The sequence below is a fragment of the Mesoplodon mirus genome, assembly GCF_964341445.2.
Source record: "Mesoplodon mirus genome assembly, chromosome: 7".
Classification (NCBI taxonomy): Eukaryota; Metazoa; Chordata; class Mammalia; order Artiodactyla; family Ziphiidae; genus Mesoplodon; species Mesoplodon mirus.
Window position 1 is genome coordinate 129019573 of NC_138983.1, and position 20531 is coordinate 129040103.

General features: G+C 48.3%; 1 protein-coding gene across 1 annotated transcript in view; it reads left to right on the top strand.

Moving 5' to 3' along the window:
- Positions 1–20531, top strand: part of GRIK4 (glutamate ionotropic receptor kainate type subunit 4) — a gene marked incomplete at its 5' end in the record, with an annotated part of 311497 nt that overhangs the window by 163355 nt on the left and 127611 nt on the right. The window contains 2 exons of the mRNA XM_082626891.1: positions 2596–2774; positions 7040–7093. Coding sequence (XP_082483017.1) covers positions 2596–2774; positions 7040–7093 — 233 coding nt within the window. The remainder of the gene's footprint in view (positions 1–2595; positions 2775–7039; positions 7094–20531) is intronic.

Here is a 20531-nt window from a genome sequence, read left to right on the forward strand (position 1 = left end):
CTTGTGGGGATGAATAGACACAAAAGAAGTAACACTGATTCTACGCATGCCAGTTCCAAGTGTGCTTTCACATAGGATCTCAGTGAGTTCTCACCTGTTATGCCCATTTTACAGATGAAGAATGGAGCCTTGAAAAGGTTAGATGGTTCTCAAGGTCACACAGCCATCGAGGGTTGACCCTGAGCTTGAATCCAGATCTTCTGCATCTGGGTTGGCAGGAAGTGCCCTGGCAGCATCAGCGCCACTCTGGATGGAAGCCGGTGGTGAGGGGCTGGGAGGGGCACCGATAGCAGCAGGGGGTCTGTACAAGCCTCTGTCGAGGCCTGTTTGGGAAGGAAGGAAAGGCCAACCCGATGCTGGGCTTGCACGGCCTGGGTTTCTGAAGCCTCTTTGTGAATAGCAGGCCCTCCGGGGGCTCCCTGCTCCCTGACGCAGCCTCCAGCTCCAGGGACCACCTTCTCAGGACCCGGGGGACGGGAGTTAGGGGTTGACCCCACCTTCCGGAGCTCCAGCCTCCATCATGCCAGGCCCGTGGGCTCTACCCTGCGCCCTTTTCCTTGTTAACACAGCACACCAAGGCTTCCCCGCCAAAGCCCAGAGACGCACGTCTCCAGGCCTACCTGGATTCTGTGCCTGATGCTTCCTGCTGCATTTTATACTAAGAGGCAGTCTGTCTCAGGGGAAGAGGGTTGGATGGAGACAAGAAAATGGGGATTGTGGTCCCAGCTGTGTTCCTGGGCACATCCTGTCGTCTCTCTACAAAACGAGGGAGGTGCTACGAATGCTCTTCAGATGCCCCCCATCTTACCTTTTGGTTCTCAAGGGTCAGGAGGGAGCGTGACCTGAACAGGGAGGGTCATATTCATGACCTCTCTGCATTTAATATTCCTTTAACCAGTACACACACCAGAGCACTGGGATCTTTGGTTAGAAAGCAACCCTTCCCGGGCCATCCTCAGTGTGTGCAGACTGTGTCTGGGAGAGTTATTCCTCTCCTGCCTGCTGTTCGCCTCTGTGCTGTGGGATTTGAATATAGGATCCTTGGGAGGACTTAAATGAGATGAGCCATTAAAATGTTTAGCCCATTACCTGGAACACAATAAGAATTCAATAAATGTGACTCTTATCATTGATTGGCTTTTGAGAGCAAATGCCCATAGGTCTCTTTCCATTGGAACTGAGACTGCTGTCTTCTCAGGAGGCCTCCCACCCAACCACACACCCTCCTCCTGGCCTGCCTTTTCAGAGACAAAGCAGGATTAAGACCTTTGTGTCTGGGTGACATCCTTCTGGAATCTCTCCTCCTGTATGCTAGACGGCAAATAGCGAGGGAGGGGGAGAGTCTTTAGCGCACAATCCCAGTTTTCTGTTTTGTTCTGGTCCCACGTGGTTGCCCGCTAGAATGCAATTCAAGGCCTGGTCTTTCATAATCAAAATAATACCTTGTCTCAGTGCAGCCATGGTGCTCTGAGGAGTTCAAAGGGTTTCGCTAGACCTGTTTTCTGGGCCTTGTGACCTTGAGGGAATTGCTCCCCGACCTCCACCACGGAAATAAAGGCTGGATGTAACATTTATGAGGGTTCACCATGTGCGAGGTTCTGGCCTAAGCACCTGGCGTGTTACTTCATTTAATCTTCTCCACGGCCCTGAACTCTGGCTGCTGATATTACAGGCACACCTCGTTTTGCTGCGCTTCGCGGTTACTGCTTTTTTACACATTGAAGGTCTGTGGCAACCCTGCCTCAGGCAAGTCTATCGGTGCCATTTTTCCAACAACATTTGCTCACTACGTGTCTCTATGTCACATTTTGATAATTCTCACCCTATTTCAAACTTTTTCGTTATCATTGTATTTGTGATGTGATTGGTGATCTTTGATGTTACTCTTGCAAAAAGATTATGACCCACTGAGGGCTCAGATGATGGTTAGCCTTCTTAAGCAATAAAATATTTTTAAGTTAAGGTATGTACCTTGCTTTTTTTAGACATAATGTTATTGCACATTTAACAGACTACAGTATAGTGTAAGCATAACTTTTATATGCACCGGGAAACCAAAAAATTCTTGTGACTTGCTTTATGGCGGTGCCGTGGAACCAAATGTGCAATATCTCCGAGGTCTGCCTGTATTCTCATTTCTCAGATGAGCAACTGAGGTCAAGAGACCCAGCCACATGAGGTCACCCAGTGAGCAAGTGGCCAAGTTAGGGAAAGAAACCCAGCCCTGGTGGGTCTCTGAACACAGGTCTTGGCTGCTGGGCAGCGCTGCCCCCAGGGCCATGAGAAGGAATGGGGATTCTCTTGTCCGACTCAAGGGAGCCTCATTCTCTGCTTTAAAAGAGCGTTCCCCAGGGAGTCGGGGGTTCGGGGGGAGGCCCTGGGCGCTGAGCAGGGTTCTTTTCATTTGAGATGGCGTGACAGGACGCCCCAGAGATTAAGAGATTTGCTCAGGTTAGGATGTGGCTGCTTAACCAACAGGGGGCAGCCCCGCGACCCTGACTCCGGCCCGAGTCTTCGCTTGTCCTGCTTTGGCTCCCGTGTCTCCCGAGGCAGCGCCGTGGACCCTCAGGGGCTTTGTCCTCTCTTCCCCTGCAGGCCTTTTAAACCTCGAGAAGCTGCTCCGGCAATTCCTGATCTCCAAGGACACCCTCTCGGTCCGGATGCTGGATGACACTAGGGACCCCACCCCACTCCTCAAGGAGATCCGGGACGACAAGACAGCCACCATCATCATCCATGCCAACGCCTCCATGTCCCACACCATCCTCCTGAAGGTGGGCGCTGGGCCGGGCGGGTGCTGGTGGGCGCTGAGCATCCTCCCCCTCCCCCTCCCCCTCCTTCTGAGCTGGCACTCTGCTCCCTTCCTGCCTGGGGCTTCCTCCTGGGCCGAGGCTGAAGGAGCCCGGGGCTGGACTTCTGACCCTGACAAACCTCTGTGTGCTTCAGTTTCAATGGACGGCTCCTGGGAGCTAAAAGGAGAAAGCAGGGTGATGGCAATGTCATAGAAACATGGAACTCATGGTGCAACAGGGCAGCCACCAGCTGAAACACTGGCCGAGCCTAGACCTGCCAGGGGCTCTGTGGTCCAGGGCTTCCTAGGAGGGGCTAGGGTGGTGGCGTGGGCCACTTGGGGACTTGAGACAGAGGCTATTTGCCAAAAAGAGTAGAAGCAGCTCCATATTTTGACAACCAGGGCAGTCACATCCTTGAATACCGGGCCTGTGTGTCATCCTTACACGTGTACGATAGTTCACCAAGTGCTGTCATGTAATTTCTCAGTGTGATCCTCTCCGTGACCACGTGAGGTGGGCGTGATATCTTCCCTCGGCAGATGAAGAAACTGAGACTCTGCGAGATGAGCAGCTTTGTCCAAGGCCCGGCCCTGTGGGGAGCAGAACAAAGCTGGCATTGGTTCTCTTAACAGCAAATCAGCCCATTTCTTCTACCCCCCGGGACACAGAGGGGCAGGGTGCTAGCCCCTGAATCAACAAATACACATGGAAATGGAGAGAGAGAGAGAGAAGTCAATGCCTGGGGGGTCCACTCTGGACAAACAGCTGCAAAGCTGCAAACTGCTGGGCATCCTTGGAATCACTGGCTCCACTTCCTGGGCTGGTGGCTAGGCTAGGCAAGCAGCCCCAGAAAGAGTAAACCCTGCTTCCAGGCTCCGCCATGGCTCTGGCAACTCCCCCAGCCTCTCCAGGCACATTGGCCTCTTCTAATGCCATTTTAATTGCACATTTAAGCGCAACCTGCCATCTTCCAGTGGGGAAATGAGGTTCCTCATTAACCTCTGCCGAGCCACGAGGAGGCCGGCAGACACGCGATGATTCTCTCTTCCTCTCCTTCCCTCGCTGTCTCCTAACCTCCCCACCCCAGCTAGTTTTGTCTCAGAATTAATAAGAGATTAGAATGAGTTCTCTGAGTACTGCGGGCTGTCCCTTCTGCCTGTTGCTATAGTAATTTTCCACAGCTCCAAACCCACGTCTGTCTGTGTGGGTATACCCAACTCACACACTCAGACACAGAATTTTTCTCTTTCTCTTTCTTCTCTTATGTCCGGAGCTATGATCGAGGAAGTCATCAAAGACAGAAAAGCTCCTCTAAGTTTCAGGGCACAAGAGATAAAGGCTGAGGAGTCCTCAGGAAGGTGGGGAGTAGGGAGTGAGATAGATTTCCCTCAGTCCCCTTGCCAGGGACGGGTTGGAACCTACGGTAGCTGGTTCCTACCTGGACGGGCCCCCGGTGGAAGTCTTTTAGGCTCAGCCCTTGCCCAGGAATATTCCATCGCTCCCAGCATATGCAGTTGCCTCCCCCCTCTCTTTAATATGTGTATTTCATTGTTGAAATTTAGGAAAGTACAGAAAAGCACACAGAAAAAAATAAGCATCATTCACAATTCCATCCCCAGAGAGAGCCACTATTAAATTTTGATGTCTAGCCTTTCTGCCTTTACGGACACATTTTTTTCCTTTTCCAAAATTATTACCACATGGCACACACTTTTTGGAAAACTGTGTTTTTTTTTTACTTAATAATATGCCAAGTATTTTTCTCATGTCATTGCATATTTTTCTACAAATATTTTAATGGCTGCATCGTTTCCTATCACATGGATGTACCATAATTTATTTAACCATCCTTTATTGTTGGAGATACAGGTTGTTTTCAATCTTTGCTATAATAAATAATGCTGTGATGCACATCTTTGTACATAAGTCTTTATGCAAATTCATGACTATTTTCTGAGCATAAATTTCTAGGAGTGGAATTACTGAGTTAAAGGTATGCATGCTTTTCAGGATTTTGATATGATTTGCCAGATTGCCTTTTAGAAAGGCTGTAAGGATTTACATTCCCACCAACAGCATATAGGTGTCTTACAGCACCCTCGCCAATACTGGGTATTTTCATTAAAAACGCCTTTAATTTTTTTTATGGCTGTGCATTTGAAGGAAATTCCCTTGTAATGATCATTATTAGCAAATGGTTCTGCTGGGTGCACGCTTTCCTGAGGCCACCTGTCAGACTCAGCCCTTGTGACCTTGGAACCAAATCCATCAGTGACCAGCGAGGTTTCGGGAAACCTTGTTCCCATTTGAATTCCTAGCAGCCCCAGCAGGCCGGCCCTGCATCCGTCCTGGACTCAGTCCGCATGTTTCCCTGGAGCTCCAGACTCCTCTTTCACGGGGCTACCTCCCGGCCTTGAGGGGCCTCTGGGAGGATGAACTCGGTGTGGGAAGCAGCGTGATCAGAGAACGTACAGAGCTTCTGGGAGTCTCGGTGTGCGCTCCTGAGCCTGGCCCCAGAGCTAGGTAGCACTGCGCTGCCTCTTAATTTCAGGAAGATTTCCAGAGTAATCCCCTACTTTATTGAGCGGCTGTTCTGGCAACGAACTCCATGTTTACCCAGAATTCAGGTCTTAAAAACCAAGGATCTCTTGTCTCTTATTTTTAGGACAGCAGATTTCACAAAGTGGGTTTTAACCATCTGACGGTGCCCTCTCCCAGCCCCCTGCCCCCAGCCCATCCCTGTAACCCCGAGGGCTCTCGCTGGCCTAGGCAGTGGTGAGAGGCAAGGGCATTATTATACGGACAGCGGTGGGGGAGGGAAGGGATGGAGGTGAGCATCGTGCCCCACCATTTTCTTGGAAGTGGAGGAGGCAATGTAGCTTTGCTAGAAGAAGGAAGAGCCTCCCGTCAGGGTCCTTGGGCTCTATCAGGACCCCCCCATGTAATCTCGCCCCAGGCATTTGTTTCCCATTGGAATGGCAGTGATATAATTACCCTGGCCTCTCCTTCAAGGAGCCTGTGAAGGTTCCTGTGAGAATGCTCACAAAGTTATTGGCGTTCCTTGGGGGATCAACACGATGTAAGGGGAAAATTTAATCATCCCTGGCCTTGTTTTTTCCCCCCATGCACCTCAGTAGTCATGACAAAAACAGTTTCCCAGGGGCCCAGGGCTGTGGGCTACATGATGCAGATCTAACCGACGGTCAGGAGGGACGAGGGCCCTGGGGACAGCTGGTCTCATTATTTCCGTGATCTCCTTGTCAGCGTCTATAGCATCTGTCACACTCCAAGCCAGGCACGCCGACAGGGAAGGTTGCTTAGGGGTATTTATGATGGCTACAAAGATCAGACAAAAAGAGGCCCTTCTGAAGTCACAGCTCTCAACCGTGGGCTGAGACTTGCTGATGCGCTGTGACCAAGGGCATGTCCCAGGCAACTTGTTCCTCACTGCAAATAAAGGACCAAAGTTTGCAGATGATTCACTTGTTTCCAACATTACTGCAGATTCAATACACTTATGAGACTCACTCACTGTCATCCCGCTAGGGGTGGAGTTAATTCCGGAACTGCCTACAACCCACAGACTCTCTCCTATCTATGCCTCGGCCCCTAAGAGAAGTGTGTCAGTAGTTCCATCAATATCATAGCCCTCCAAGGGGAGTATTAGGCTGCCTGGCTTTAATTTCACCTTTTCCATTTATGAGATGTGTGATCTTCTGGACAAGTTGCACAGCCTTTGGCGCTTCAGTTTCCTCAGCTGTCAGTGGGGGTGGTGAAGGAGTAATAGTGCCTACCTCATCAGCTTGACCCGAGTAAAATGCTTTCTAGTGCTTGGTGCAGACTGAGCAGTGAGTGAGTGTTAGCCATTGGTATTGTTAAAGGTTGTGGGGCTAATTATGATAGTCTGTTTTATTATTTGTTTCATTTCCCGTAAAGTCACTTTGGTTTCCAGAATACCCAGTTATATCCATGGGAATGTGTTTTACCTGAGACGATCAGCTACTAGGAGCGTCACTGCAGGGGTGGGGGGTGGGGTGGAGGGGGAGGGACCCTACTCTAGAGGCCAGGGTTTCTGTGCTCCATCCTCCAAGGTCGAGGGCAATGTGAGAAACAATCAAGATGTTCTACGCTGCTGGTGCTGAAGGGTAGTGGGCCAGACCAAGGGCGGACACTTGGAGCCCTCCCAGCTCATGCACTTCCAGCGGGTTTTTATTTTCCTCTCTAATCTCCTTCTCTTCCCTTTGCAGGCAGCGGAACTAGGGATGGTGTCAGCCTATTACACATACATCTTCACTAATCTGGTAAGACGTTTTCACAGCTCACCTCCTTGGCATAGAGAGTATCATTAATTAGGGTCAGTGGGGTGTGACGGAATGAAGCCCGGGAGATGGGAAGTAGGGAAAATGGAACAGGAGCAGAAGCCAGCCAGAGAGGCAGGGTATCTGAGAGACATGGAAACCCAGGAGCCACTGGGATTCTCATCCCAACAGTTCTTAGCCTGGAGAGAATGGAAATTTGGGGAATCTAATGCCTCCATTCAGATGCCACCAGCAACATAGCACTGAGCCTTCTGATGGATGCTCTCCTCTATAGGTCCAGTTACTGGCCTGCCGTCCAGTCTCTACAGTGCCAGACCCTTATGCTGGCTGGCTCAGAAGTAGGAAAGCTAGAGCACAAAAAGCATGCATGTCCTATGTACAAAGGTGTTATAACTGGATACACCTCCAGAGGCCATTTTTGCCAAATCCCCTTGTTTTGCAGCTGAGAAGACAGCTCTGTAGAAATTTTATTGAGTCAGGTTGGAGCACTATTTTTGTCATGTACCAACTGTGTACCCTTCAACAAGCACTGAGCCTTGGTTTCCTTATCTGTAAAATGGGCATAAGGACAGCTACGTTATGGAGTTGCCATCATTTTGAAATGATGTAATTTAATCTGCGTGTAAGTACTTTGAAATTGTAAAACATTAAGAGATGTGAAAGGTTGTTGTGAAGTATAGACACACTCAGTTAGAGAGTAGAAAGAACCCCAGAGAACAGGTTTAAAAAAATTATAACTTCTTGTTTTGAGATTATTATAGATTCACAGGAAGCTGCAATGATAATACAGAGAGGTACCATGTACCTTTAACCCATTTTTCTCTAATGGTTACATCTTACATTATTACAGTAAATATCAAAACCAGGATATCAAAATATCAAAGCTATTAAGACGTGTGTAGATGTGTGTAACTCCTACTGCAATCAGGATACAAAACTATTTCATTACCACAAAGATCTCCCTCAAGCTACCATTTTAAATTTTATTTATTTATTTATTTATTTATTTATTTGTGGCTGTGTTGGGTCTTCGTTTCTGTGCGAGGGCTTTCTCTAGTTGCGGCGAGCGGGGGCCACTCTTCATCGAAGTTCACAGGCCTCTCACTGTCGCGGCCTCTCTTGTTAAGGAGCGCAGGCTCAGTAGTTGTGGCTTACGGGCCTAGTTGCTCTGCGGCATGTGGGATCTTCCCAGACCAGGGCTCGAACCCGTGTCCCCTGCATTGGCAGGCAGATTCTCAACCACTGCGCCACCAGGGAAGCCCTCAATCTACCATTTTATAGTCACACCCACTTCCCTTCTTCCCACCATCTCTAACCTCTAGCAACTGCTAACCTGTTCTCTATTTCTAAATTTTCTAATTTTATATAAATGGAATCATGAGTAAATGACCTTTGAGGTTAACTTTTTTCACTCAGAGTACTGCCCTCAAGATCCATCAAAGGTGTTGCATAAATCAATAGTTTGCCCTATATTATTGCCGAGTCATATTTCTTGGTGTGGATGTACCAGTTTCCTTAACTATCCACCTATGGAGAGACACAGTTTCCAGTTTTTGGCTATTACAGATAGAGCTGTTAGAAACAGTCATTCAGAGAAGAGGTTTAATTATTTTATGCCCTTATTTATTGTATAAATGCACGAGATACCCAGATCATTTAAGTAGCCCCTTCATCCAGACGTGCTTTGATGAAACAGGAGCCAGGCCAGGCATTCGGGATTAAAATGGGAATAAGAAACCAAGCCAGCCTAGGAAAAACCTATTGCAAGGTACCTGTCCTATTGCATAGTGGCAAATCTATGAGACATGTACACAAAATGCTTTAGACCCTAGAGCAGGGGTCACTTGCTCTACCTGGAGCAGGCAGGAAGTGCTTCACAGAAGACGGGGCCTTTAAGCTACACCCTGAAAGACAGGTAGGCTTTTTCCTAGACAAACAAAGAAGGGAAGAACATTCGGGGATGAGGAACAGCATATTCACATACCTGGAGATTTGAGGGACTTCAAACGTATGGACTGCTCCAGGAATGGGCGTACCAGTTAATTATTATTCATTTGTCTATTTGTAGCCATTCATGAAAGTAACCTACTTAAAAGATGTAAGGCAGGTATCAATACAAGATCCTTGCTGTGCTTAGGGAGCAGAATTCAACCTCACCGTTATGACTCTTGAATCTTAAAATGAAAAAGGTTACCTAGGGGCTTCCCTGGTGGCGCAGTGGTTGGGAGTCCGCCTGCCGATGCAGGAGACGTGGGTTCGTGCCCCAGTCCGGGAAGATCCCACATGCCGCGGAGCGGCTGGGCCCGTGAGCCATGGCCGCTGATCCTGCGCATCCGGAGCCTGTGCTCCGCAGCGGGAGAGGCCACAACAGTGAGAGGCCCGTGTAGCGCAAAAAAAAAGAAAAAGTTACCTAGAAGTTAAGCTTTTCTTTGTGGTAGGGTAACCTAGGTGATTGTGCAGTGTCCCTTCCGGGATTTAAGGGCCAGGTCTCCTGAAATGTCCTGCGAGGTTGAGGAGATGCCCTGCCCAAAGAGACGAGCTGGGATTCTGTGGTCCCTGTCCTTTTCCAGCTGTAGTATCGTGAACAGCCCTTTCTTTGGGCTGCTGTGGAATTGTTCCCCCTGCAGCATCCTACAGGCCTTTGCTTTCAGGGTTGAAAGGCCCCTCGAAGAATCCAGTATAGCTGCTTTTCTGGTGTAGGGACTCCCTCCATGGCCGGCTTGCCCCACCACAAACCTGCCTGTTCCGTTGTTAGAATTTTTCCACTGAGGTCTAGCATACATATAGAAGGCCACACAAATCCTATGTGCACAGCTGAATGAACATTCTCCAGGTGAGCACACCTGTGTCAGCAGCACCCTGATCCAGAAATAGCCCATTGCTAGAGCCCCAGAAGTCCCCCTCACGCCCCCTCCCAGTCACTACCCCTCAAAATGTAAAGCACGAGGAACTTCTTTGTTTGCTTATTTATTTATTTTTTCCTCTCTAACACTGCTGCTGTAAATCACAGCATTAACATGGAAAAGGGTAGAAAAGGATTAGACTATTCCCAGAGCAATGCAAAAGCATTTGCCTAAGTAAGGAGGCATCTGGGGGAGCCCAGCAAGTTAGCAGAAGAATAGAGAGAGATGAAACTCCAATTGTGTTCCATCTGGGGAGCCTGGGAAGTAGAGGGGAGGAGGGGGAAAAGGCAAGCCAGGGGCCACCTGCCTTGTGCCCACCTGCCAGGGACACCCCCCATGTCAGTTAGCCAGGGCAGCAGAGGAGGAAGGAGCGGGACATCAAGGAGTCACGGGGGTGTCTTTGCAGAGTGAAGGAGGCTAGTCTTTTGGAAGATAAGTTCCCAGGACGGTAATGATATTGATGCGCGGTTGCTTGGCCTGGAGATGTTTAAGAAAGTGTCACCCACGCTGCAACCCACCACTCCCTCCTCTCAAACACGGTAATAATGATTGTGGTGATGAATCTTGTGGAGAAAGCACTGGCCTGTGAAGTCAGGAGACCTGGGTCACTCTGCCTTATACTCACTGTGTGACTTTGGGGGAGTCACGTTGACTCTCTGAGCCCCAGCTTTCTCCTTTGTAAAGTGGGGATAATAAAATCTCACGGGGTTGTTGTGAGGATAAAGAAAACTGCATTATAAATTACCAAGTACTATATGTTTTGAAGGCACTGTATTTTTTTAATAGATCTTTATTGGAGTATAATTGCTTCACAATACTGTGTTAGTTTTGGTTGTACAACAAAGTGAATCAGCCATATGCATACATATATCCCCATATCCCCTCCGTCTTGTGTCTCCCTCCCACCCTCCCTATCCCACCCCTCTAGGTCATCACAAAGCACCGAGCTGATCTCCCTGTGCTATGAGGCTGCTTCCCACTAGCTATCTATTTTACATTTGGTAGCGTATATATGTCAATGATACTCTCACTTCGCCCCAGCTTCCCCCTCCCACCCTGTGTCCTCAAGTCCATTCTCTATGTCTATGTCCTGCCCTGCCACTAGGTTCATCAGTACCATTTTTTTTTTAGATCCCATTACAGATGGCCAAGAGGCACATGAAAAGATGCTCAACATCACTAATTATTAGAGATATGCAAATCAACACTATAATGAGGTATCACCTCACACTGGTCAGAATGGCCATTATCAAAAAATCTAGAAACAATAAATGCTGGAAAGAGTGTGGTGAAAAGGGAACCCTCCTGCACTGTTGGTGGGAATGTAAATTGATACAACCACTGTGGAGAACAGTATGGAGGTTCCTTATAAAACTAAAAATAGAACTACCATATGACCCAGCAATCCCACTACGAGGCATATACCCTGAGAAAACCATAATTCAAAAAGATACGTGTATCACAATGTTCATAGCAGCCCTATTTACAATAGCCCGGAGATGGAAACAACCTAAGTGTCCATCGTCGGATGAATGGATAAAGAAGATGTGGCACATACATACAATGGAACATTACTCAGCCATAAAAAGGAACGAAATTGAGTTATTTGTAGTGAGGTGGATGGACCTAGAGCCTGTCATACAGAGTGAAGTAAGCCAGAAAGAGAAGACCAAATACCGTATGCTAAGGCACTGTATTTTTTTGGTAACACTCCAATACTTTCAGCTTTCAAAGAGCTTTTGTCCTTCTTGGGTGGGCACAGAATGAGATGAGCTTTGGGAGCGTGCCTCAGTCAGAGAGTTCTTTCAACTTGGAATTAACAGGATTCACACGGTTTGTAAGTTTGCAAGAGGAAATCAGAAAAGTAACTGCATGAATGATGATGGCTGAGTAATAGCCAAGAAAATAGAAGCAAAGCTGTTGCAAAAATCAGTCAGTGAGAGAATATGCTGGATGCTTCTCATTAGTGCCTTGTCTCCCTGAAAGGGACAGACCTCTATGAGGAGTAAAAAAACTATTTTTAAGTCCATTCTTTCTGCCCAGTTGCTGTTGGAGTCTTGGGCCAGAGCATTAGGGGCTTTATGTAGAGGTTCATAAGTGAGCCTCTGTGCTTCTCCAGTCCCTTTCCCCAAATACAGGTGCCACCTAGACTTTAATTTTTATTTATTTCTTCTCTGAATTCCTCAAGGATCCCCATCATGTCCCATCTCTCTGAATTCTGCCACAGTGATGCAGCGGGCACTCAGATTAGCTTTTTGAGAGTTAGCACAAAGGTGTGGGCTTTGGCATTCATAGACATGACTAAGAATTCCAGTTTGACTAGCGATCAGCTGTGTGATCCTGTGCAAGTTACTCAATCTCTCTGAGCCTCAGTGCCCTCATCAGCTGTTGGACACTAATAACACCTGCCTCAGTAGATAGTACCCACACAGAAACTGACTCACAGTACAAGTTTAGTAAAGGGAAGGTATTATTTTTAAAAGTCCTATTTGTGCTTCCCATGTACTGAAAAGAGCCGGAGATATTTATTTTGCTGCCCAGCCTCTAATGGCCTATAAAAGTGACTCCTAAAATGCCATTTTATTGATTTCCAGAGAATGACTAGAACTAGGTAGTTCAGTTACTGTGCATTACCATTGTAGGGTTTGCTGGTATCAGTAATTACTGAGTAATTGGTCAGGTCTTCATACCTCTGTCCCACCAGGTGTTAAGATGGATTTAGGGCATCTGTAATCAGTGGGTTTGTTTGACTGCTCTGGGCTCCATCAGTTGATTATCCATCACAAGAGTTGGGACAGAAATAGCCATCATGAATCAGACTTCTAAACCATCAATTCATTTTGACCTTCTAGAAAGCACAGTTTCTTTCTATCGGGGTCTGGCCAGCAGGGAGAGTGAGTGTGCCAGCCTTGAGCTTTGAGTGACAGAGGTGACTGATGCAAGGAGACGTTGGGCCAGGAGAGCTGAGGCTGGCTGGGAGGATCCTGCAGCTATGACGGGAAGAGCCGGGGAGGAACTCCACAGGTCCAGGGAAGAGCCAGGTCTGGGGGTCCAGTGGGAGCCCAGGCTCAGTGAGGTGTGTGACCAATGTGCGAGACACTTCAGCAAGAGGGCAGAGACCCAGGAACAGGGACAGACTCGCTGCAGAACAAAGGAAGAAGTCACGGACAGGAAGTTGGTAGCTGTTGAGAGCAGACAGTCACAGCAAACAGCAAACAAATATCCAGGTCTTTTATTTATATATCTATTTCGAAATAGAATCTGGGGTAGTTTGTGCTAGTGTCAGAGGTTTGATCCGTGAAACAGCTTCTTGCCCCTGCTTCTGGTTCTGATGGGTCAGGGGTCAGTCCCATCAGGGGAACAAACCTCTGATCAACAGGTAGGAATGGGTCACCTGAAGGCACCTGGCTAAGGTGGGAACCCAGCCAGAGGGTCAGCTCCTGGGGTCCAAATCATGAGAACTTTTATGGTAAATTGAGAACCAGGATATGCACCTGGGCAGGGATCTGGAGAGGAACGAGAAGGAGGTGGTTGGCCAAGGTAAGGGGTCCAGAGTCCAGGCCAAAGTAGGGTGGACCAAATAAGGGACAAAGCAAGGTGAACAAGAAAATTATTCTGCAAAGACACAAAGGACACAGATGCATGAGTGACCTCGAAAATTGGTTCCTGCCTTTATCCAGATTTGTTGCTTTCTTTGTTTTTTGAACGTTTTTATTGTGGTAAAATATATGTAACATAAGATTTGCCATTTTAACCATTTTTAAGTTTACAATTAAGTGGCATTAATTACATTTACAATGTTGTGCAACCATCATCACTACCTATTTCTAAAACTTTTTCATTACCCCAAACAGAAGCTCTTTAACTTTTTTTTTTAATAAGGAAGGGTATTTGTTTGTTTGTTTGTTTGTTTTGTGGTATGCGGGCCTCTCACTGTTGTGGCCTCTCCCGTTGTGGAGCACAGGCTCCGGACGCGCAGGCTCAGCGGCCATGGCTCACGGGCCCAGCTGCTCCGCGGCATGTGGGGTCTTCCCGGACCGGGGCATGAACCCGTGTCCCCTGCACTGGCAGGTGGATTCCCAACGACTGCGCCACTAGGGAAGCCTAAGAAGGGTATTTTTTTTTAATTAATTTATTTATTTATTTGTTTTTGGCTGTGTTGGGTCTTCGTTTCTGTGCGAGGGCTTTCTCCAGTTGCGGCGAGCGGGGGCCACTCATCATTGCGGTGCGCGGGCCTCTCACTGTTGTGGCCTCTCCCGTTGTGGAGCACAGGCTCCGGACGCGCAGGCTCAGCGGCCATGGCTCACGAGCCTAGCCGCTCCGCGGCATGTGGGATCTTTCCGGACCGGGGCACGAACCCGTGTCCCCTGCACTGGCAGGCAGATTCCCAACCACTGCGCCACCAGGGAAGCCCCAGCTCTTTAACTATTAAGCACTCATTTCCCATTCCCCCTCCCCGCCAGCCCTGATAACTCCTAATCTGTTTTCTGACTCTATGAATTTGCCTATCCTAGATATTTCATAATAGTGGAATCACGTAATATTTGTCCTTTTGCGTCTGGCTTATTTCACTCAGCGTGTTTTCTAGGTTCATCCATGTTATAGCATGTATCAGAACTTCATTCTTTTCTTAACTCTTTTTTTTATAGTTGTAAATATACATAAAGTATACCATTTTAAAAAGTGTACCATTCAGTAGTAATAAGTATACTCACATTGTTGTACAACCGTCACCACCATCCGTCTCTAGAACATTTTTCACCCTCCCAAACTGAAACTTTATACCCGTTAAACACTCCCCATCCCTCCTCCTCCCGGTCCCCGGCAGCCACCATTCTGCTTTCTGTCTCTATGAATTTGCCTCTTCTAAGTGCTTCATATAAGCGAAATTATAATATTCGTCCTCTGGTGCCTGCCTTATTTCACCTAGCATAATGTCTTCAGGGGTCTCTGTGTGTCAGAATTTCCTTCCTATTTAAGGCTGAATAATAATCCATTTTATGTATATACCACACTTTATTTATCTCTTCGTCCATCATGTGGACACTTATGTTGCTTCTTCCTTTTTTTTTTTTTTTTTTTGCGGTACGCGGGCCTCTCACTGTTGTGGCCTCTCCCGTTGCGGAGCACAGGCTCCGGATGCGCAGGCTCAGCGGCCATGGCTCATGGGCCCAGCCGCTCCACGGCATGTGGGATCTTCCCGGACCGGGGCACGAACCCGTGTCCCCTGCATCGGCAGGCAGGGGACTCTCAACCACTGCGCCACCAGGGAAGCCCCCTGCTTCTTCCTTTTGTCTATTATGAATAGTGCTGCAATGAACATAGGTGAACAAATACCTGATCGAGTCCTGCTTTCAATCCTCTTGGGTATATATCTAGTAGTGAAATTCCTGGATCATATGGTAATTCTATGTTTAATTTTTTAGGAACAGCCACATTCCTTTCTAGCCGTACCATTTTTATTCCCACCAGTCAGGTATGAGGGTTTGAGTTCCTTCACATCCTACCAAAACCTGTTATTTTTTGTTTTTATGATAATAGCCATCTTAATGGTGTGAAGTGTTCAGATGTGTTTCTTATTTCTATTTGGAGTTTTCCAACTGTAAGAAGCAAGACCACATGGCTGAAGTTGAGAGTCCTGATTAAGAAGCTTTATAATGGGAGAAAGAAGCTGATGTGTAAAAACCAGTCCCTGAGTCCATCAGACCTGGTGAAAATCCCCAGTTCGGGAGCTTCCTAGCTGTGCGCCCTGATGCTCTTGGGGGCCTCAGTTTCCTCATATGTAAAATGTGAATAATAATATCCATCTCAAGAAATTTTGGTAAAATTAAAACATAGCAATGGATAACACTTTGTATCCAGTAGGCAATGCCAACTGCTTTAACAGATAAACCCCAATCCCATGGCTTCACACATTAGATGTATATTTCTCACTCAACTGAAGTCCCCCAGGTGTGTTCCTGATCATCAGGCAGCCTTCCAGAAGGTCATCTGGGGGCGCAGGCTTCTTCTAGCTTCTAATGTGTCCTCTGAGAGGCCAGGAATGGGGAAAAACATAAAGGATCAGACACAGGAGGGCTTTTGGGGCCAGGAAGTGGCACATAGTATTTCCCCTCACAATCCCACTGGCGAGAATTTAGTCACATACTCCCACCTACCGAAAGTGAGATGGGGAAACATCATGTAGCATGTGTCCAGGGAGAAGAGGAAATGAGTGTGCTGATCAGCTACCCATATCTGCCACATTATTAAATGATTCATGATCATCATACGTCTCTTTGGCGTATGCTGGAAAAGCAATTAGCACCCCAAGCCCTGGCACGTCTGTTTAGAGGCTAACTGACCGTGTCCATGGAGATCCGCACTTCGTTATAAAGGCATCAGGTCCCTTATAACTAAAAGGGTCTGCACCTCGAATGCTCTTGCCCAGGTGGGCTGCTGGCCTGACGGTCCTGTCTGGCGCTTCCAGGTGGGGACTGCACTGGACAGGTATAGATTCTCTGTGCTCATTCCGCTCTTTAGTCTGGAAGGTGTCTCTGTCCTCCAGTCAGCCTCCGGCTTTGGCTGCAGGAACCGTTGTTCCGCAAGACTGATGGTGGTTTGGATAAAGGACGTGAAGAATTAAGGGCCTTTGGGCAAAGCCCCGTCGGCTGCTGGGACAGCAGAGGTGCCATCTGAAGAGAAGAGGTGAAGGAGGAAGTGCAATTTGAGCTAATAAATCTGGGAGGATTATCCAGCTACTAATGAACCCAGGGAGATCTGTAGTCACTGCCTAATAAAGAAAAGAAAATCACCCTAATGTATTGTCAGCGAGCACAGATGAGCCCTGTGCCAAAGGAGGGAGCTGCTGCCTTGGCAGGGAGAAGTGTGGAGATTCAGGGTCAGGGCCAGAATCATGAAATGTCAAGGAAAGGTAGGAAATGGGCACCGGAAGCAGGGGGCTGTATGGTCGGTGGGCCACCTGGGCTGCCACCGGCATTGCAGGCAGCATGGCTCGCTGGATGTGGTGAGCACCGTTTCATTTTCCTGCCACAGGTAAGGCTAGAGCGCCATGCTCTTGATGCCACCACCAGCATGCTGGAGGGTAGTGGGCCATTTGTGCTGTTTGTATAGAGGCACCGGCATCTCAGAGTTTTTCCCTTGGGGAATCTAGAGAGAAGGGGCCAAGTGCTGGCTTGGTGTAAGCTTTCATCGGCAGGCGGACTCTCAACCACTGCGCCACCAGGGAAGCCCAACCCTATTCATCTTTTAGGTCTCCCTTAAATGTCACTTCCTCAAGGAGCTTTCCCCTGACACCCGCTGTGTTGAGTCTGCTGTTACACACTCTCACAGCACCTTGTCTTCTGTATTTTGTAGCATCCATCTCGTGGGAATTCCTCCTTCTATATCTGACCTCTCCACCAGACTTTGGACTTCATAAAGGCAAGACCATCACTTGTCCATCACTGTACCCCAGTCACCTACTGGCACACAGTAGGCACTCAATAGATATTTATTGAGTCAATGAATGGAGAAGTTCATGACATGATAGAGTTCTTGGACTAGGAGGGCTGGCCAGGTGAGATGGCTCATCTCCTTCATCCAGTAGGAATTAGCTCATCCCAACTAAGCCCATGAGCGTAAAGTTCCACAGCTTAGCCAGGAGGAGCTGGGCCCAGCCCTCACCCCTTTCCCGAGGATGCCTTGGCATTTTCATAGCCCACATGGTACCTACTCGGTCTGGAATGCCCTTCCTCCATTCTGGGCTGGACAGATTGGAAGTTAAGTATGTGCAAGACTGGGAAGGGTGGTTTCATTCAGGATCTAAGATACCCCTGTATCTTTCAGGGGGTTCAGATGGGTGAGGGAGGTGTCGAAACCTGAGGCCCAGGGTTGGCACCAAGACTGACCATAGAGGTAGGAAGAGGTGGAAGAGTACAAGCACGGTCTGGCTGATTGTGCTGAGCGGCCTGTCCCCTGGGGCTGCTTTCTTTACTGGCCACACCAGGCCTGGGTCAGCCTGGGTCAAGTGGCCTCTTCAAGCCAGCACCTGGTACCAGACTCCTGGAGCCAGAACCCAAGGGTCTTTGAAACAAAACCTCTACTTCAGGTTTTCAAGGTCATTATGAAATTATCTAGTCCTCTCCGCTGTCCCCATGACTTGGCCGTTGAGGTTTGGTGAGCCTCATGGCTGTGTTGACACAGAGGATGGAAACATGGCTTAAAGGAGGCGACCGGGGACTCAGATCAGAGAGGACTTGAGTTTGAATCTGGGCCCTGCCATACATGAGATGCACACATGGCACGTTAACCTACTGGAGTCTCAGTTTTCCCTTTTGTAAAATGGGGATGGCAATTCCTATAACATCATTGTGTGAGGAACGTGGAAGGTTTCTAATCCTCAGGGGGCTGCTAGGAAACAGTACTCCCTTTTCTCCCCTCTCTCCCACTTCCCTGTTGAGTATGTTCATGCTTAGACCTTGGTGTCCTGGTTTACTGCCTCTAGCTTTCCAAAACGCCAAAGTTGTTATCAGAAACATTTCATAATTGGTCTCTCGCCTAATTGTAGTTAGAACTACGGTTCCCACGGTGCGTGAGCCTCTTTCATATCTTGCGGTCTTTTACTGAAAGCATACCACACACACACACACACACACACACACACACACACAGCTAGCCAACAGCTACAATCCGTCAGTCGGACAACTTTCTAGTGCCAGAGCAATTGGTTCTAAAGTGTAGTTTATTGTAAAATTATTAAGACTATCTACATATTTCACCTTTATTGTGCCTTTTAAGAGAATCACTCTGCATAATACAGTACACTTTGGTGAATGAATGTGTTTTTAGTGCAACTAGGAAAAGAGTAATGGAGTGAAAGCTCCCCATGTGTCTGTCTGAGCTTCCCAGGTACCCCTGCTACCAAATGCAAACCCGGAGAGGTGGCATATCTGGCAGTGACAGATGTCTCCTGGGCGTACATGGGTACAACAGCATCTTTTTTTTATTTTTTTTTTATTTTTATTTTTATTTTTTTGCTTTATAACAAATTTAATCAGTTATACATATACATATGTTCCCATATCCCCTCCCTTTTGCGTCTCCCTCCCACCCTCCCTATCCCACCCCTCCAGGCGGTCACAAAGCACCGAGCTGATCTCCCTGTGCTATGCGGCTGCTTCCCACTAGCTATCTACCTTACGTTTGGTAGTGTATATATGTCCATGCCGCTCTTTCACTTTGTCACAACAGCATCTTAAGGAGAAGTTATTACTCCAGAATTGTGCTCTCTGGCTGCCAACCCTCCTGTGTCTGTTGTCTGAACTAGGCTGTTGGTAGAGGGGGATGTATTCAGGGGAAATGGCAGAGAGAATTGGAAAAAGATTCAGGGAGCATTGACTGAAAATTATTTTCTGAATTTGCATTTGGGGAAACTGGCTGACAGTTGGGAGTCCCTTGGCCCAAGTTATGGGATTAAAAATGATTAGCGGGCTTCCCTGGTGGCGCAGTGGTTGAGAGTCCGCCTGCCGATGCAGGGGACGCGGGTTCGTGCCCCAGTCCGGGAAGATCCCACATGCTGTGGAGCGGCTGGGCCCGTGAGCCATGGCCGCTGAGCCTGCACGTCCGGAGCCTGTGCTCCGCAACGGGAGAGGCCACAACAGTGAGAGGCCCGCGTACCGCAAAAAAAAAAAAAAAAAAAAGATTAACTAGTCATGATCAAGCGACTTACCTATGGAAAATGCTTAAAGTCAACTCCACTTATTCAGCAAACATTTATCACGTGTCTACTGTGTGATGGGAATGCAAGCAGCAGTAGGATGTGGCTTGAAGAGCTCTATAAAGGCAAGGTGTAGAAGCCCAGAGGAGGGAGCATTTAGTGCTTTTTTGGGAACCGGGAGAGAGGTTTGCAGATATGGCTTCCTTTGAATGGTTTATTGAGGGAAGGTTAGAAAGGATCATGGGAGGGTGACGTGTGCACAGAGGTAAGCATTGTAGGCCTGAGAAAGAAAGAGCACAGTGCCTGCCATGGCTGGAGCAGGGGCGTGTAATGGAGAGAGGGAAGCCAGGGCCGGCAGAGGAAGGTTCCCGTCAGATGACGTTCCGTCCGCTCTGCAAAGTTGCTGGGCTTTTCAGCATCAGAAGCTGGCATTGGCAGGTCCAAGGGCTCGTCTTGGCTGTCCCACTAACTGACCACGTGTGATCTTGGACAAGACCTTTCTCCCCTGGGGATAAACTAAAGGATCTCCAAAGACCTTTCAACTCTTAAATTCTGTCAACTTTATGGATTGGATGAATCTGTAGTAAATGACTGGATGGATTCTCCTGACACATGAAGCAGGTGGTTCTAGTGTCCTTGTCTGGTTGGCTTGTCCCTCCCGTGCCCTCTGCTGTCCTCGTCCCCCCCAGCCCACCCCGGTGGGCAGCACCCCTGGCTCGTGAGTGTCTGGTCCTCTCACACCCTCTTGCCCAGAAGGAACTGTCCCGTGTCCCACATCCAGGCCACCTCCTCGGAGCCCTGATGGACGACGGGCCTCCTC